General features: G+C 47.4%; 1 protein-coding gene across 3 annotated transcripts in view; it reads right to left on the reverse strand.

The window, feature by feature from the left end:
* Positions 1-20044, reverse strand: part of RASGEF1C (RasGEF domain family member 1C) — a 98739-nt gene that overhangs the window by 34638 nt on the left and 44057 nt on the right. For 2 of the 3 annotated variants that reach the window (XM_032270256.1, XM_032270257.1), the window contains exons 2-4: positions 2731-2913; positions 2449-2571; positions 1224-1361 (exon numbers count right to left, since the gene is read on the reverse strand). In XM_032270256.1, the coding sequence (XP_032126147.1) occupies positions 1224-1361; positions 2449-2571; positions 2731-2907 (438 nt within the window). In that variant the 5' untranslated portion in view covers positions 2908-2913. Of the gene's footprint in view, positions 1-1223; positions 1362-2448; positions 2572-2730; positions 2914-7316; positions 8221-20044 lie in introns of those variants that run through there. The other variant, XM_032270255.1, reaches the window with a different exon arrangement.

Consider the following 20044-nt stretch of genomic DNA (forward strand, 5'->3'; position numbering starts at 1 on the left):
ACCCACCCACCCATCCACCTTCCCCTCCATCTATTCAACCATCTGCCCACCCACCTGTCCACACTTCCTACATTTCTCTCTTCTTTCTATTAATCTTTCCACTCACCCCATGCATCCATCCACCTGCCTATCCAATAACAAAATCACCTGTTCTCTCCCACATTCATCTATAAGAGTAGCCAAATGTCTTCCCAGCCAATCATCCAGCACCCTATCCCCTGCTTCCACTCTCTCCATCCCCCACTCATCCAATTGTCAACTGTTCCCTGGCCCTGCTTTGTGCTGCATCCTTAGCCAAGTGTCACAATCTCAAGATGGATCAGGGGATTCAGAGGAGGAAGAGGAGGGGATGAGGAGGAGAATGGAGGAGGGGAGAAGTGTGGGGAGGAGGAAGTGGAAACACTCTCATCTCACTGAGCCTCAGAACTTGCCTGCTTAGTTCTGAGTCACTTGCCTGGTGTGTGAAGTGGCCCTGATCAGTGCTTTCCACAGAGCCTGAGTTATGTCTATGTGGCCGTGGGTGTTTGGGTTCCTGTTGCCCAGCCTGTCTTGGCAGTTTTCCCTTGTCTCACACATAGCTCTTCTGCCATATCCAGACCCATTCTGTGGCATGTCACCAGCTACCAGCTGGTTCAGTTTCCTTCCAGGGTGACCAACATGCACCCCTGTCCATGTTTCCCCCTTCCAGGTAATGCTACACCAGTGCTGCCCACAGTGGCATTCCAGGATGCTGATAAACTTGCCCCTTCTAAACACACCAGGAGACATCTACCTCCATAATCCTGGGAGATAAAGATTTTTTTGCTTCCTTCGCCCATAAGGGAAGTGAGGCTTGGAGACCCTTCAGTGCTCTCCACAGAGTAATACAGCTGGGAGAGCAAAGTGGGTATGGCCAAGGCCCAGGACAGTGCTCTGCCAGTCCCATCTAGTAGGTCAGAGGCCAACAGCCTGGCCTCCTGGCCCCACTAACCCATGAATGGGTCTTTCTTCATCCAGCATCTGATGCCATCAGTGAGAGCAGGCAGGGAGGGGTCATGAGACTCCACATTCCCTCCCAGTTCATCAGTGCCTGATTCCTTGATGGGTCAGAGAGGGGCTGGATTTAGAGGAGCCGTGATGTGTAGGGTGGGGAGATGAGAGCCCTGGGGTAGGGGACAGGAACAGGCATAGGCCTGGGACAGGAGGGGCCCAAAGGGTGACAAGACCCCTGCCTGGCTGCCCACCTCATCACAGGGGGCGATGCGGCCCACCACGTCCTTCAGGTGCCCGATGGTCGATTCCTCCTGGAAGTCCCTTGGGAAGGTCTCAGTCCACTCGGCCAACAGCTGCAGAAGTTTGGGGCCGAACTTCCGGACCCGGGCCTGCAAGCAAGTGAGGGGCGCCACGCTCGTCAGGGGTGTTGGGCGGGCATGTGGGCCTCACTTCGTGTCCTTGCTGGTCTGACTGCCTGGGCAGGCAGAACCATGTGCCCTCTCTGTGCCAGGGATGGGGGCGGGGCTGGTGCAATACTGCCCTGCGCCTACGGGGAATGGAGAGAGGATGGACACATTTTTGGGCGGGGCTATCTCTTGCTGCTGCCCTTCTGCGGTGATGTCTCCACCCTCCCTGGGGACTCTCTCGGTGCCCAGGGGCCTCAGGAGCAGTGGCCCCTGCTCCAGGGGTGGGTCCAGGTCTGTGCTGACCAATCAGAGCACAGCTTACTCCATCGTGCACAGTGATTGGCCCACAGATGGGCACGTGACCGAGGCTACGCCAATGGCGAGACTCACTGGATCTGTACAGAAACGGGATTGAGGCTTCTGCGTGACTGGAAAGGGTGGAAAGGGTTGTATGTGAGCGTGCTGTAGTGGAGGCGGCAGGGCACCACACCAGCCAGCCCGAGGGGCACCAGCCCGGGAAAATGGCAGCAGAGGGTGGGAGGGAGACAGGCCACGGTGCAATGCCGTGGTTTACGGCCCGAACCAGCAGTCCCTGAGATCGGGCAGGTATACAAGCCAGCTAAGTCCCTTTGGTTTTGGCAGGTTGAAGTTGGGTTTCTCTTGCTAGCTGTAGACCCCGACCGATGTGTGTGAAATAGATGCAACCCTAAGGATCTGGCCAGGACTGGGAAGATGGAGCGGATGTGCTGGAGGAAGGAAACCCAGCAGAGGCAGCAGGTCCTTTCCGGCCACAGATGGCAGGGGTCCTACTGACCGGGCTCTGGATACTCAAGTCTGGGCCTAATGTAAGCTCAAGGGCTCCTGTAGGGCACTGGAAAAACTGCATGAAGGTGAAAGGTCCTGTTCTGCTCCTTCTGGCTCTGGGCCTCAGACAAGGTGGAAATACTCTGTAGCCACCTTGTCAGGAAAACAGGGACAATCATTACCTCCCCTAGAGGCTGATGACTTGAGGGCATGGGAGGGGAGTGCTGGTACACTCTGAGGCTCCCTGGCCTGCCCTGCACCTCACCTTGTCCAGCACCGGCTTGTCCAGCTGCTGCTGTTCGATGCACAGGTGGCAGACTCGGGCCAGGAGCTCCCGGGGCTCGATGAAGAGACGAGAACTTAGCAGGAAGGTGAAGATGTAGGCTTTCTGGGGCACAAACAAGAGGGCATAGGCTCAGGAGGGGACTGGGAGGGGCATGCCTCCCAGCTGGCCCTACACCCTGGCCCAAGGCCACTCCCAGCACTGTTGCCTCCCATGCCTGGTGGAGGAGAACCCACTCTCCTGCCCACTGGGTGGGTCACCCACCTCGGGGTAGTAGTCGGCTGTGGGCACCAGATGCTGGATCAGTGTTTCCAGGGAGGCTGAGGATGGAGCTCCATCCAGGAGGGGCTGCCCAGCCTGTTCGACATCTGTGGGCTCGGTGGGGGGTGGGTTGAGGCTGCCTGGGGTGACCATGTCGGAGGCACTCAGCGTCTGTGGCATGCCTGCCTGCAATGGCAAGGAGCAATGGGGACCTGAGTGGGGGCACACCTGAGTTGAGGGGTGCAGCTGAGTAGGAGCTGCTGGTTCCAGGCTCCTGGCTGGAAAGTCTCCCCCCACCACCACTTCATGCCAGCTTGAATCCAGTGGTCACTCTGGGAGTGCTGCCATGTACCCCCTTCCTCATAGCACAGCCTCCATTCTTCTTCCTCAAACAGCCTCTCAACTCTCCTGCAAAACCCATCTCTTCTTTACTCTGGGGTCCCCACTCAGGGGCAGACCTCCTCTAGATTCTGCCCCCCCACACCCCTTCACAAAGGTTATTTTTCACAAGCCTGGATAATCTGCCTAATCCCCCTATTTCTGGCCACAAAGATTGGTTCAGGGATTGGTCCTATCCAAACTGGGGGTGCTCCACTGCAATCCCAGAACTTTTGTGGTACTTGGAGGCTTTCTTTCCCCCTGGAGTCCTTGAGCTGGTGGAATGTATGCTGACACTACTGGGGCCATTGTGGCACCATGAGGGGCCAGGAAAGTGGGTTCATTCCTGAGCACGGCGCCGGGAGGCCTCGAATCCTGCTGTACCTGAAGCTGTTCAGTGGACTTCTCCATTATATGTGCCTGTTTAAGTTGGAGTTCTCTCAGGTACAGTCAAAACTGCTATCTTCCTTAACCTGGCATTCTGGGCTCTACGTGATGTGAACCATGTGACCTGTCCATCCTTACTGCCTTCAGAGGGCTGTCCTATGGGCATGTGGGTGTGGGAGGTGCTGGGACTGGGTTGCAGCATGGGAGGGACCCAGGCATTGGTGTGGACAGCAGCCCAGACAGTCCTGGCCATGGTGTCAGACACAGCTTATTTTTGCCTCTCTGGCAACGCTGTAAGTGTTCAATTCTCAGCCGATGAAACGAAAATTTCACAAAACCACCTCCTGTCTGTCCTGGGGGAGGCCGCTGTGCAGGTGGGCATATGGGAAGCTGCAGATGCTTAGTGGGAGGAGGCCAGCTGTGGGATGGGCCAGCTGCAGGGTACGTGCTGCTCAGGCTCCTGCCCAAGGCCCGGCAGCTCAGCCCGATTCCACAAGACAGAAAACCTGTGAGCCTGGGAGGTCTGCTGTCTCCTGCTGGACACCTGGCACTGTTCATTCTGCAATGTTGGGCCTGCCTGAGATCTCAGCCTAATTTTCTTGACGAGCCAGTGGCAGGGGTGAAGGTGGCTTTGGGAGCCTCTGCAGGATGGTGGGAGGTGCCATGCAGGGGCCTTTCTTTTTTTTTTTTTTTTTTGAGACGGAGTTTTGCTGTTGTTGCCCAGGCTGGAGTGCAATGGCACGATCTCGGCTCACTGCAACCTCCGTCTCCTGGGTTCAAGCAATTCTCCGGCCTCAGCCTCCCGAGTAGCTGGGACTACAGGCATGCACCATCATGCCCAGCTAATTTTTGTATTTTTAGTAGAGACGAGGTTTCACCTTGTTGACCAGGATGGTCTCGATCTCTTGACCTCATGATCCACCCGCCTCGGCCTCCCAAAGTGCTGGGATTACAGGCTTGAGCCACCGCGCCCGGCCTCATGCAGGGGCCTTTCTGAAGGAGGCCAGGAGGGTACCACTTTAAGAGACAGCCAGGAGGCTCCCAGGGGACCTGGGGCCTAGCCTGGGACCAGGTGCTGGGCACATGGGAGGCGGGGCCAGTGTTCAGATCCAGCTCTGCGCTGGAGTGACTGACTTATGCTGGAGCCAGGGGTGGTGGTTGTTGCTGAACTATTATGACCCACAGGGATGCCCAGAGAGGGGCTGGCATACCAGTGGCCCTCTGACTTCCAACCACCCATCGTGTCACCAGCAGGGTCCAGGTGTGGGTCTCAATGAATGGGCTTATCCTTGTGCTGCAGCCTTCAGCTTTCTCCTGCTGTTGCCAAGGCTCACCCATTCATGTATGTATGCATGGAGCGACTCCTGGCTCCATTCCAGGTAATGGGGACAAAGCCCGACTTCAGGGAGCTGGTAGGGGAGGCAGAGCTGTGTAGACTGCCCCATTGGAGGCATGTCAGTATGGGAAAGGGGATGACTACTCTCTATGCTCACTGTGGTGGATGTCCTGGGAGACCCCCTAAGAGAAAGGGGGGTCAGAGCTGCTGCCACCAAGGGGGTGCCTCCACCATTCCCACCCCTCCTTGCAGGCATGTTTGTTCAGACAGGGCAGGTGCCCGCCTCTGGCCTCTGCATGAGGACAGCTGAGGGCACAGAGGACACTGCTGCTCCTTCACCCACCAGGGACAGCCAGCTCCTCCTCCCTCCAGCAGGAGCTCCAGCTTCCCTGGAATGAGTTGGGCGGGGGTGGCTGCATTGAGGGCTGAGGGCAGGAAGGAATCTACAGACAGATGTGCCAGACAGAGCGACCGGCATGTGCAGAGGCTCGGTGGAGCTGGGGCAACGTGGTGTGATCATGGGAGTATATGCTGAGGTGTCAGGGGCCAGGCAGTGGCTCCTAGAGGGGTAGTGGGGAGTGACTGAGTTGGGGTCAGGGAGTGTGTAGAGTGATCGGAGCATCATGTTCCTTGCATGCAAAAACAGCCATGCAATGAGGGCCCCTCACTCCACCCATAAGTGACTGCTTTTATTACTTCCTTGTTTTTCTATAGCTTCTTTATACAAGGACAAGGAAATGTAAATACATAGCCCCTTTTCTGTTTGGATTACACCAAAAGGTAGCATATTGTCCACACTCTCCCCCACTGGGCTGTTTTCACTAACAATGCATTTTGAGGACCTTTCCATGGCAGGGCAGGGCTGCCTCATTCACTTTTATAAAAATCACCTCACAGTATTCTATTATTTGGATGTACAGAAATAATTTTTAAAAACCAATGATGAAGCAGACCAGTGTCCATCATTGATGAATGGCTGGAGAAAACGTGGCCTCTCCACAGAGCGGGAAAGGAGCCAGCCTTAGAGAGGAAGGAGATCCTGAGACTGCGGCAACACGGATGAACCTGAGGACATCAAGCTAAGTGAAATAACCCCGACACAAAGGGACAAACACCGAATGACTCCACTTGTGGAGGTACCTAGTGTCACATTCGCAGAGGCAGACAGTGGAAAGGTGAGTTCCAGGGGCTGGGCTGTGGGACACCAGAACGGTGTGTCAGTGTTTAGTGGGCACAGAGCCTCACGTCGGGAAGAAGAAAAGATTTCTGGAGAGGGATGGAGGTGACGATTCCACCATGATATGAAGGTACTTAATGCCACTGAAGTGTATACTTAAAAAGGGTTAAAATGATACACTTTATGTGTATTTTATCACACTTTTTAAAAAAAGGCAATGATGATGGGACAAGTGTTTATTGCTACAATATCCCTTGAAGGTCTTTAAATCCTGCTAAGTCTCCCATCTGTGTTTTTGTGCACATGGCCTGAATGGCACAGGTGATGAAGGGGCTGGGAGTCTTGGGGGCTGCATAGATGGGCTCTCAGCATGAGGGGCTCAGCAGGGGTGGGGAGCGCTCTGCCTGTACCCTGTAGAGAGACCTTTCCATTTCTCCCTCTGTCTGCCTCGTTGGGACATGTGGCTTGGTGTGCGCGAACTAGACGTGCACATGTGGCTCCTGTGGGGTTCTGCTTCCTACCCATGAAATGAATGGGACTTAATTAAATGTCCAGTGCTGGCAGGCACGCAAGGGCAGCTTCTCACACACCACTGGGGGAAAAGTGGTATGTGTCATCAGGGTCCCTTTAATTGTACCAAGATTTGGCTCAGTGTGCCAAGAGCCTTATATTCTATAGTGTCCTTCCATCCTAATCAAAGCCTTGGAAATGTATCCTAAGAAAATAAAGGGGAGAAGCTGTGGAAAGAAAGAAAGTCCATTGCTTCAGCATTAAATACCAGCAGCGAACACACTTTAGAGCAGCAGAGATGGTGAACAAAGGCAGAATAGATGAGGAGGTGATCACGGACCCGCTGGTGGAGTGGCTGTGGCCGCTGCGGTGATGGTTCTGAACACGCAGTCGTAACACAGGAAACAGTGTGGCACAAGGAAGGGAAAACAGCAGGAGAAAAAGTGCAGATGATGGAAATGACATTCATGCGGATGAAGACTACAGTGGGGCCCTGAAAAAATGCATCACTGCTGTGTCCTCCCTATACCCCGTTGTTTTAGTGTCATTCATGCAAGCTAAGTTCACTCATCAGATGAAGGCCCTGGGAACACCTGAACTGATTCCAGGCCTGGAATGGTGAGGTCAGAGGTGTGTGCCTGCCCTGTGCCTAGGGCACTGACAGGAGACTGAGAGGAACCTGGCTCTGGCACACAGCCCCAAGTGGCTAAGGCATGAGCTTCTGCCTTGGTTTCCCTCTCCATGACTCCTGTCCCGCTGCCGGGCCCCACCCCCTCAGGCATCTCTCCTTGTATGTGTCACCTGGAGATCGTGGGGTTCCTGCAGCAGTTCCAGAGGCAGCAGGTGAGGACCGTGTGGGGTCAGGTCTGCAGAGAGACAGGCAGACACAGGGGGCAGGACCCCATCAGCCCACCCTGCAGGGGGGCACTTGATGCCTGCCAATGCCCAGCTGGGCATCCTTCCTTCTAGAGGACTCCCTGGCAGGCTCAGGCCCGCCCCCCCACCGCCGCTCTAGGCCTCTGGCACTGGCAAGGTTTCTGGGACAGCATGGCCCAAGCCTAACCCTGTATGGGAGACAGGGGAAATATGTGCAGGGACAGGGGTGTGACGTGTTGCATTTATAAGGAAGGCCAGACCTGGAGATGGATGTGCATTCCCCTACTATTCCAGTGGGTGCTGGAAAGAGGTAATGGTCACCTGCCCCCAGCCAGGTAAAATCGTGCCCAAGGGCCCTGCTGTTCCTCCTCAGTGTGGGGCTGACAGAAAGTGGCTCAGATGTGCCAGTAAAAAACCACAGGCTCTGCTGTGCTTTGGGAGCTGATGTGCTCAGACCTCCCCGGTGTAAGAGCCATCGAGGACTCCTGACTTACGTTTCATATTATGATTGTAAGGGTGGCAATTAATTCTGTTTCTAAAAAAAGCCACCCTTGGGGCCAAACAGTGAGTTAAAGCACAGTTAGAAATGACATCTGTAGTGCCGCAGTGGTCAGTTTACAAACCCTATTCCTGCTGGGGTCCCCATATCCCTGGCATGGGTGGCTGGCATTAAAAATCTGCAAAATGGAAATCCGTCAACTTTACAGAAGAGCAGGTGGCTTGTCAGGGTGCGTCTTGGGGGCTGGAGAGATGTTCTCCCTGGGCCAGGTGTGGCAGTAGGGACAGAGGTAAAGAAGCCTCCCAAGCTGGGCGCGGTGGCTCACGCCTGTAATCCTAGCACTTTGGGAGGTGGAGGTGGGTGGATCACCTGAGGTCAGCATTTCAAGACCAGGCTGGCCATCATGGTGAAACCCCATTGTTAAAACAAACAAACAAACAAAAAAGAAGCCTCCTGAAGGCCCCTGTACCACATGTGTGTCTCAGAAGACACCTGTGAGCTCTGACAACCAGCTTCATGTGCTGAAAAGAGGGAGCAGCTCCCCCTTCAGGTTATGGAGAGGAGACGATGAGACTGGTGCATGAAGCACCTTGCACAGTGCCTGCCGTGGAGAAAGGGCTCCCAGTGCCAGCACTCCCGGGGACCTTGCCACCTGCTCAGGCCAGACCACATTACAGGTGGCAACTGCTGCTAACCAAGGCTCTGTGCCAGAAAGACTTGTCAACTGCACTGCCATGGTTCCCCATGGCTTCAGCGCTGGCTGCAGCTGGGGCAGCCCTCTACCTGCCCACCCAGCTCTGCAGCTGAAACCATGTCCCGACAGCTGCTGGAAATGATCTCAGGGCTTTAGCCTCGAAGGCTGTGGTAGGCTCACCGCCCCAAATCAGAGCTGTTTCTCCCCTTGCTTTAACATGGGACCAAATTTTACACATTTACACATTCTTGTCCTATCGTTTGCTCACCCCGCCCCCATTATATATTTAAAACAATTGTGGGGCCAGGCACGGTGACTCATGTCTGTAATCCCAGCTACTCGAGAGGCTGAGGCAGGAGAATTGCTTGAGCCTGGGAGGTGGAGGTTTCAGTGAGCTGATATGGCACCATTGCACTGCAGCCTGGGTGACTGAGCAAGACTCTGCCTCAAAAAACAAAAGAAAAAATTATGCTAAAATATACTTAACAGGCTGTGTGCCTGGCTCATACATGCAATTCCAGCACTTATGGAGGCTGAGGCTGGAAGATTTCTTGAGACCAGGAGTTTGAGACCAGCCTGGACAACATAGTGAGACCCTCATCTCCAGAAAAAGAAAAAACTGTAGCTTGGCATGGTGTCGCACACCTGTAGTCTCAGCTACTTGGGAGGCTGAGGTGGGAGGATTGCTTAAGCCCAGGAATTCAAGGTTGCAGTGAGCTATGATTTCACCACTGCACTCCAGCCTGGGTGACAGAGCAAGACCCTGTCTCTACATAAAAAAAAAAAAAGAAAGTTAAAAAAATACACTTAACGTAAATTTACCGTGTAAAGTTCAGTGGCATTAAGTATATTTACACTGTTGCACAGCCATTGCCACCATCCATCCACAGAAGTTTTTCATCATCTCAATTGAAACCCTGTACCCATGAAACACTAACTCCCCAATCTCTCCTTCCCCAGCCCCTGGTAACCACAGTTCTGCGTTCTATGTAGTTTTACTATTCTGAGTACTTTATATAAGTGGAATCATAAAATACTTGTCCTTAGTGACTGGTATATTTCATTAGTTTTTGTCAAGGTGCATCTTTGTTGTATCATGTGGCAGAATTTCCTTCCTTTTTAAGGTTGAATACTATTCCATTGCATGCATATACTACATTTTGTTCATCCATTCCTCTGTCAGTGGGCAGTGGGTTGTTTCCCCCTGTACCATACTGTTTTCCACAGCAGCTGCATCAATTGATTGATTGACTGTTTTGAGACAGGATCTCACTCTGTCACCCGGGGTGGAGTGCAGTGGCACCATCTTGGCTCACTGCAACCTCTGCCTCCCGGGTTCAAGCGATTCTCTTGCATCGGCCTCTTGAGTAGCTGGGATTACAGACATGTGCCACCACCACACCTGGCTAATTTTTGTATTTTTCGTAGAGATGGGGTTTCACCATGTTGGCCACGCTAGTCTTGAACTTGGGACCTCAGGTGATCTGCCCGCCTCAGCCTCCCAAAGTGCTGGCATTACAGGTATGAGCCACCGTGCCCGACCTGCTGCACCATTTTAAATTATCACCAGTAATGTAAAGGGTTCCAATTTCTCCACATCCTTGCCAATGCTTGTTGTTTTCTGTTATTCTGATAATGGCCATCCTAATGGGTGGGAAGTGGTATCTCATTGTGGTTTCGATTTGCATTTCCCTAAATATCAGTGATCTTGAGCATCTTTTCATTTGCCAGTTGTATATATTTTTAAGAAAAATGCCTGTTGAAGACTTTCCCCCACTTTTTTCAAGCAAAGAAAATTTTATTCATATAATTGGTTCCACAACAGGATGTAATTACCCCACCTCTGAGATTTAAGGAACAAAAGAGAAGCTGTGGCATTCCAAGACCCAGAAGATCAGAGGAGAAGCCCCACAGAACTGAAGCTAATACTTCGAGCATGGCTGCTGCTGGGACCTCTGCAGGGGCCTGAGGCGGCTAGCCCTGAGAGTCCTCTTTTACCCATTTTTGAATTGACTTGTTTGGGATTTGTTTTTGAGTTTTAGGACTTCATTGGATATTCTGGATATCAATCCTTCATTAGCTATGTGATTTGTAAATATTTTCTCCCATTCAGTAGGTTTGTTGATAGTGTCCTTTGAGGCACAAACGTTTTTCATTTTGATGAAGTCCAATTTGTCTTTTTATGTTTTGTTGCCTGTGTCTTGGTGTCATATCCAAAAAGTCACTGCCCAATTCAATATTATGAAGCTTTTCCCCAATCCCAATATTCTCTTTTAAGAGTTTCATAGTTTTATTTCTTTGTGTGGTTTTTTTTTTTTTTTTTTTGATGGAGGCTGGAGTGCACTGGTGCAATCTTGACTCACTGCAACCTCTGCCTCCCAGGTTCAACTGATTCTCCTGTCTTAGCCTACTGAATAGCTGGGACTACAGGTGCATGCCAACAGGCCAAGCTCACTTTTGTATTTTTAGTAGAGATGAGGTTTCACTCTGCTGCTCAGGCTGGTCTCCAACTCCTGAGCTCAAGTAATTCGCCCACCTTCGCCTTCCAAAGTGTTGGGATTACAGGTGTGAGCCACTGCGCCCAACCCAGTTTTACTTCTTACATTTAGATCTTTGATTCATTTAGAGTTAATTTTTATATATGTTATTAGGAAAGCATCCAAGTTTTTTTATTTTACATGAAATATGCAGTTTTCTCAGGATTACTGTTGAAAAGATTGTCCCCATTCAATGATCTTGTCAGCTTTGTCAAAAATCATGGACAAAATATGTGAAGGTTTATTTCTGGATTCTATTCTATTCCACTGGCCCATGTGACTGTCTGTCTTTATGCCAGTACCATACAGTTTTGATTACTGTGGCTTCACAGTAAATTTTAAAATCAGGAAGTTTGTGTCCTCCATCTGCTCTCTTTTAAAATTGTTTTGGCTGTTTGGGATAATTTGAAATTCCATATGAATTCTAGGATAGATTTTCCTGTTTTACAACAAAAATGCCATTAAAATTTTGATTGGGATTGCATTAAGTCTGCAGACAGCTTTGGGTAGTACTGACATCTCAACTATATTAAATCTCCCAATCCATGAATATAGGACTTCTTTCAATTTGCTTGTCTCTTCTCTGATTTATTTCAGCAACATTTTGTAGTTTTCAGTGTTTAAGTCTTTCATCTCTTTGGTTAAGTTTGTTCCTAAGTATGAATTCCTGAATTTATTTTTTTGGATATTCTTGTAAATGGAATTATTTTCTTACATTCCTTTTTAGATTATTCATTGTTAGCATATGGAAACACAACTGATTTTTTTTTTTTTTGGTGTTGATTTTGTATCCTGCTATTTTGCAGCATTTCTTAACTAGTTCTAACAGTTTTTTGTGAGCTCTTCATAGTTTTCTGTGTATAACATTATGTCATCTGCAAAGAGAGCTAATTTTCTTCTTTTCCAGCTTGGATGTCTTTTATTTATTTTCCTTTTCTAACTGCTATGGCTAGAATTTCTAGTACTATATTGAATAGAAGTGGTAAGAGTGGGCATCCTTACCTTATTCCTAATTTTAGAGGAAAAACTTTCCGTTTTTCACCATTGAATATAATGTTAGTGATGTGTTTTTCTTTTCTTTTATTGAGATGGAGTCTTGCTCTGTTGCCTACGCTAGAGCGCAGTGGCACAATATTGGCTCACTGCAACCTCTGCTTCCTGTGTTCAAGCAATTCTCTTGGCTCAGCCTCCTGAGTTGCTGGGACTACAGGCACATGCCATCACACCTGGCTAATTTTTGTAATTTTAGTAGAGATGGGGTTTCACTGTGTTGTCCAGGCTGGTTTCAAACTCCTGATCTCAGGTGATCCACCTGCCTCGGCCTCCCAAAGTGTTGGAATTACAGGTGTGAGCTGCTGTGCCTGATTATCTATGTGTTCTTCAAAGCAGTCTTGCTTTTTGCTAATAACATTTTTTTAAACCCTATCCTATGTAGCTGTTAGACATGCTCACAGGCACATAGTGCATTCTGTGTCCTTGTACTTTAAGATATTTGTGCTAGGCATACTCACGACACATAGTACATTCTGTGTCCTTATACTTTAATCGAGATATTTGTGCTATTACTTTTCTAAGTCCTTTCACAAGCAACTTCCTGTCCCTTCCTTATTTGGACTTCCTCTTTTCCTTTTGTTCTCCACTGCCTTTACCTAGTCAAGAAAGTTTTAACTTATTAGCCAATCAGGTTCAGTTTTAGATCGTGAGGTCTGTCTCCAACCAATGGAGATCAGACACAGCAGTAAGGATGACCCCAAATGTGTAAAGGATAAATATGTCTACTTTTCCTTTGTTTGTTGTACTCTCATGGCAAGACTGCTGGCAAGGGTACCCCTTTTGCAGGAAGTAAAGACTGCCTTGCTGAGAGATCCTTTGTCCCAGTGCTGACCTTACTTTGCAGCACTGAAAATTTACATATAACAGGCATTGAATTTTGTTTAATGATTTTTCTGCATCAGTTGAAATGATCATGTGTTTTTTTCTTCATTCTGTTAATCTATTGTATTACATAGGTTGATTTTTATATGTTGAACCATTCTTGCATACCAGGAATAAACCCCCCTTGTTCATGGTGTATAATTTTTTTTAATATGCTGCCAAACTTGCTTTGCTAATATTTTGTTGAGGATTTTTGCATCATAAGGGATGTTTACTGTAGTTTACTTTTCTTGTAGTGCTTCTGTCCGGCTTTGGTTTCAAGGTAATGCTGATTTCATAAAATGAGTTAGGAAGTGTTTCTGCCTCTTTACTTTTTAGGAAAAGCTTAAGAAGTATTGATAATGGTTCTTTTTTAAATGTTTGGTAGAATTCACCAGTGAAACCACCAGGTCCAGGACATTTTTGTGGTTGGAAGGCTTTTGATTACTAATTAAACCTCATTATCAGTTATAGATCGATTTAGAGTTTCTATTTTTTTCATGATTTCAGTTTCTAGAAACTTCATCTAGAAATTCCAATTTGTTCAAATTTCCAATTTGTGGACAGAATTTTTCATTGTACTCTTATAATCCTTTTAATTTCTGTAGAATTGGCAATAGTATCCCCACTCTCATTTTGGATTTTAACAACTCGAGTAATCTCTTTTTTATTAGTCAGTCTAGCTACAGGTTTGTCAATTTTGTTAATCTTTTTGAATAACCAACTTTACGCTTTTAAATTTTTTTCTATTGTTTTTCTATTCACTATTTTATTTATCTCTGCTCTAATCTTTATAATTTCCTTCCTCCTGCTAGCTTTGGGTTTAATTTGCTCCTCTTTTTCTAGTTCTTTACATTGTACAATTAGGTTATTATTTTGAGATCTTTCTTCCTTTTTAATGTGTTTATAGCTGTAAATTTTCCATTAAGGACTGCTTTTGCTGTATCCCATGTGTTAGTATGTTATGTTTTCATTTTCATTAATCTCTAAGTGTTATCTAATTTTCATTGGGATTTCTTCTTCAACGCATAGGTTGTTTAAGAATGTGGTGTTTACTTTCCATAAATTTGTGAATTTTCCAATTTCCTTCTATTATTCATTTCAAATTTCGTCCTGTCATAGTTAGAGAGGATACTTTACATGATATCTTTCTTTTAAAATTTATTGAGACTTAATATATGGTTTATCCTGGAGAATACCCCATGTGCACTTCAGAAGATTGTGTATGTTGCTGTTGAGTAGAGTTCTGTGTATGTCTGTTAGACCTAGTTGGTTTACTGTGTTGTTTAAGTCCTTTATTTCCTTACTTATCTTCTGTCTGGTCATTCTATACATAATTGAGAGTGAGGTAGCAGCTGCTGAATATAGCTCAGTTGGGAAAGTCTTAGACTGAAGAGCGAGGTAGCTGTCCATTTCTCCTTTCAATTCTGTCCATTTTTGCTTCATATATATATATATATATTTTTTTTTTTTTTTTGAGACAGAGTTTCACTCTTGTTACCCAGGCTGGAGTGCAATGGTGCGATCTCGGCTCACCGCAACCTCCGCCTCCTGGGTTCAGGCAATTCTCCTGCCTCAGCCTCCTGAGTAGCTGGGATTACAGGCACGCGCCACCATGCCCAGCTAATTTTTTGTATTTTTAGTAGAGACGGGGTTTCACCGTGTTGACCAGGATGGTCTCGATCTCTTGACCTCGTGATCCACCCGCCTCGGCCTCCCAAAGTGCTGGGATTACAGGCTTGAGCCACCGCGCCCGGCCTGCTTCATATATTTTAATGGTCTGCTATTGGGTGCATAAATGTTTATAATTGTTAAATCTTCTTGCTGTATTTAATTTTCATTGATATGTGATACCCTTCCTTGTCTCTGGTAATCTTTTTAAATTTAAAATATTTTTTTCTGTCATTAGTGTGGCTGTTTTCACCTTTGGTTACTGTTTACATGGAATACCTATTTCAGTCCCCTCATGTTTAACCTATTTACGACTTTAGATCTAAAATGAGTCTTTTGTAGATAATATATAGTTGAATCTTTTTAAAAAATCCATTCTGCCAATCTTTGTCTTTTGACTAGATAGTTTAATCCATTGCCTTTTTAAATAATAACTGTTAAGACAAGACTTACTCCTGCCATTTTGCTTTTTTTTTTAAATTGCCTTGTATCTTTTTGTTCCTTATTTCCTGCAGTACTATACGCTTTTTTTTTTTGTAGTGAAACCTTAATTCCTTTCTCATTTCCTTTTGTGTATATCCTATAGTGACTTTTTTGTGGTTACCATGGGGATTACATTTAACATCCTAAAGTTATAACACTCTAATTTGAATTTAGCTTCAACTTCAATAGCATTAAAAAAGACTCTGCTCCTATACAGTTCTGTCCCCACCCTGTTAGCTATTGATGTCATGAAATTATATTTTTATTATGTTCAAAAGCATAGACTAATCATTATTTTCTTAATGTATTGGTCTCTTAAATAATGTTTTTAAAAAGTAGAGTTACAAATCAGTTATGTGATGACTCCCTTCTTTCTTGCTGCTCTCAACATTCTCTATTTGTCTTTGTATTTTCCAGTTTGATTATAACGTGTCTCACTGGGGGTCTCTTTGAGTTTATCCTCCTTGGTTCACTGAGTCTCCTGGATGTTTATATTCACGTTTTTCATCAAATTTGGGAAGTTTTCAGCCACTAAGTATTCAGATAATCTCTCTATACCTTTTTCTCCCTTCTTCTTTTTCTGGGACTCTCGCAAAGTGTATGTTGGTCTGCTTTATGGTATTGCATAGGTCCTGTAGGTTCTGTTCACTTTTTTCAATCTTTTTTTTCTCCTGTTCTTCAGACTCAATAATTTCAATTGCCCTATCTTCAAGTTTGCTGATTCTTTCTTTAGTCTGCTCAAATCTGCCTTTGAATACCTCCAGTGAATTTTTCATTTCAGTTATTGTACTTTATATCTCCAAAATTCCTTTTTGGTTCCCTTTTATGTTTTTCTATATGTTTTATTGATAGTTCCATTTTGTTCATACACCTTTTTCTTGACTGCTACTTCTTTACTTCTTTGAATGTCTTTAGGACAGCTGTTTTAAAGTTGTTGGTCTAGTAAGTCTGTCATGTAGTCTTTGTCAGGGACAGCTTTTGTTGATTTACTTATTTTTTCTTCAAATGAACCATATTTTCCTGTTTCTTTCTATGCCTTTTGGTATTTCTTTTGTAGAAAACTGGACATATGACCCTTATAATGTGGCAACTCTTGAAATCAGATTCTCCTCCTTCCCCAGGGTTTGCTTTTGCTTTTTTTTTTTTTTTTTTTTCCACAGGTTGCCTCTGTACTGGGATCAGCATGAAGTGTAAATGTAAAGTCTTCTTGGGTCTTTTCTGAGGCTGCACCTTTCCCAGGGTAATTGCAGTACCTTCATAAACTTCCCCATATATGTTGTTGCTTTTGAATGTTCTAGTCCTTAAATGCCTGGCTCCCAAATGGGGAAAAAGGGAAGAATTAAAGGGGAGGTAGTGGGAAATTTAAAGGTTCTGGTTCTTTAAATCTCCTGGAAGCCTATTCATCAAGTGGAGATTATAGCAATGGTGACCCACCTCTGTGTCTGCACATCCATGATCAGACGCAGCAGAACACAGATCCCTGATACTGATATTTGGAGTGCAAAGTCTTTATTGCCCACCTTGGCTCCCACAGGCTGTGTGTAAGCTGCTCCAGGAACACACACACAGCCTGCCATGGGATTTGGGGGTGGGAAATAGGTAGCTGCTACCACGTTAAGAGCTGAAATTGACCAGAATTAACCATGATTTATTATCCAAGCCCTCCTCCGGAGCTGCAATCTTTCAAATAGACTCCAGAATTTCAAAACAATTATATCAGACAGATTCTGCCAGTTCATTTGTCATCTACATGAGAGATGGAATCCTGATGCTTTCTACTCTACCATCTTCCCTGATTCCTCTTCATTCATTATCTTTAACTGGCTATTGCTATTGTGTTTTGTATCTGCCTTTTTATAGCATCTTATTAGTTCTAATAGCCCCGGCGTTTGCAGAAGTCAATCATGTCTACAATTAATGGTAAGTTCATTGTCTCCCTTCTGGTGGTTAAACTTTTCTCCCTTTTCTTGTCATAATGCATTGGAAAGAACTTGCTAGCAGAAACAATACTGGTAAGAATAAGTATCTTATATTGCTCTATCTCTCAATCAGGGTGAGGAGTGCTCTGGAAACAGCTGAAAGCCCTTCTAGCCCAGTCCCCCTCCTCCAAACCCAAAAGTTAGTTTGTTGGGAGGAGATGGGGCCACATAGCCCCTGGTCAGCATGTGTCCTGGAAGCCCCAGAATGTTTATAGCTAATTCTTCTACTGCCATGAGAAAGAACTAGCCAGTCCAGGGCCTTCTCAGAGCCCATGATTCCGTCTCTGTTCAGTTTTGCTTCTCTCTGTGCAGGGCTCCCAGAAGCTCTGAGAAGAGGCCTGAATTCTAAGTTTTCTTACAGGACCCAGGACAGGTCTGCCCCCTGGGCAGGTGTTTGGAGCCGCGGCTGGCCGTGGGCTCTGTTGCAAGGGCCAAATGGGCCTCTTTGCTTGGTATTACCTCTGCTGCTTCTTCAGAAACAGGGACAGTCCCTGTCCCCTTAAGGGAGAGGGAGCTGAACTCAGCACTGTTTCCAAGGATCCTGAGTGAAGCACCTGCTCCACCTTACCCGGACAGGTTCTGAACTCCAGGGACTTAAGTTCAAAGAAGAAATAGACTCTATCATTCTTCGGTGTCTTTTGTTCTCATACGTCAGTGTCACTTAATCCTTAAAATGACCATAGAGGAACAACTGCCCTGTGGGGAGTCTTTCCATAAGGGAAAGACTGTTTATTCTTAACAGAGGAATAAACCCAGACACTCAAGGGTAAAGTGGGGTGGACAAGGTTACCAGCTGCTGACTAGTGGACTGGGCTGGACTGCTGGGATCTTGACTCCAGGCTCAGCTCCTGGCCCTGGTCCTTTGAGGGGGCATTGGTAGAGCCTAAGTGGAAGATAGACTTGGCCTGAAGGTTCAGCAGGAAAGCGGGATGCTGGCACTAGGAGCTGAGGGACAACCTGAATACTGACAACCTGAGCCCCAGTGTGCTTTGGCCTCCAGGAGGCAGGGAGCTTCTGGGCAGCCCCTAATGGACTAAGCTGAAGAAGAGGCCTCAGACCAGCCCAGTCCCTCACTGACCTTGCACAGAAACCTCAATGGAGGAAAGCCTCCGACCCTGAGTATGGGTCTGGACCATACCAGCTAGTGCCTGGCTGCCTCGAGCAGTGGTAGCATCATGTCCAGGCTCCAAAAGCCTCTGAGTTCCTCCATTTCTCTCTCCCTGGAAGAGCCTAGAGCTTGCACGCACATTTAATTCCTGTTTGGGTCCCATGAAGGGCTCCTCCCTGCTCCCTGATGTCTGAAGGGATGCTGTGGGGGAAATGTGGCCTCCCCAGGCTGAGCCCAGATCTGCTTGCGGAGGCTGACAATGCACCTGGCCTTGCCTTCAGAAGGGCAATGGGCTTGGCTGTGAGGAGAGGATTGGCCTGAGTTATTCTTGGGCTCCATATGGCCTTCAGCTCCTGCTGACAGATCCCACTGTTTCCTTCAGGAAGCTCTTGCTCCTGAGCACTCAGGGCTGGGCTTGCAGGCAATCTGTCGGATCCAAGGCGACAGCACTAAGACCCACAGCAGATTGCTCACTAAATATAGAGCTCTCCCAAGAGGGCAAGTCAGCCTCTCTTCCACTCCATCTTCCATCCTGTCCCTTACTCTTGGCCTGTGTTCTCAATTATGTCCTGAGGACATACTTCTAGAAGGAGAGGCATGGCCCAATCCCTCCCCAAACCACAGTGAAGGGATTTTGTTTTGCCTCCCAACCCGCATGCTGCCTTGCCCTCAGGAACCTCTCCCTGCTGGCTGAAGCCTGAGTCAGGTTGGGAACCTGAGTTCTGGCCAAGAGGGCACTGCCCCTCCTCTTGCTGCTGAGCAAGTAACCAGGCTATCCATTAAAGCAAAGCCTGAGTTTTGCTTTGAGAAAATTATGATGATGATTATTATAACATGAACATTGGTTCCTAGGACCTAGGCTGACAAAAAGAGCATTACCAGTGCCTTAAAATCCCTACTGCACCTTCCTCAATTAGTCCCACTCCTCATCCACCTAACCTCTAGACAAAACCATCCTGACTTTTGTGCTAATTGTTCCCCTGCTTTTCTTTTTAGTTCCACCTGTGTATTTATCCTCAAATACCCTGCCTAGTTTGAAAGCGGAGGGCAGGCACACGCTGGTGGTGCAAGGAGGGTGGTGCAAGGAGAGTGCAGCACTGCCCCTGCTGGATGGAGGATCCAGGAGATGAGCGGATCAGTCTCCAGGCTGTGGTCTGACTCCTGCTTCTCTGGGAGCTGTCAAAGCCTCTCCAGGGGAAGTAGTGAGCAAGGTTGCAGGGGAGTCTTGGGAAACACGAGGCTCAGCACAGTTGGGTGCCTGGCAGGGCCAAGGTGGGGACAAGGTGCTGGACCTCTGTGATAAATAACTGTTATCTAAAATATACAAAGGGCCAGAGATGGTGGCTTACACCTGTAATCCCAGCACTTTGGGCAGCTGAGCAGGTGGACTGCTTGAGTCCAGCAGTTCAAGACCAGCCTGGGCAACATGGTGAGATCCCATCTCTACTAAAAAATACAAAAAATTAGCTGGGCATGGTGGTGTGCACCTGTAGTCCCAGGTACTTGGGAGGCTGAGGTGGGAGGATTACCTGAGCCTAGGAAGTTGAGGCTGCAGTAAGACGAGATTGTACCATTGCTCTCCAGCCTGGGAAACCAGAATGAGACCCTGTCTCAACAAAAAGTAAATAAAATAAAACATACAAAGAAATCTTACAACCTAATAATAAGAAAACAAACAACCTGATTAATAAATGGGACAAAGACCTTAACAGACACCTGACCACAGAACATATGGAAAATAAACATTTCCAAAGGTGCTCCATATCGT

The sequence above is a fragment of the Sapajus apella genome, unplaced genomic scaffold, assembly GCF_009761245.1.
Source record: "Sapajus apella isolate SASKATOON/1434 unplaced genomic scaffold, GSC_monkey_1.0 scaffold206, whole genome shotgun sequence".
In the NCBI taxonomy this organism is placed as follows: domain Eukaryota; kingdom Metazoa; phylum Chordata; class Mammalia; order Primates; family Cebidae; genus Sapajus; species Sapajus apella.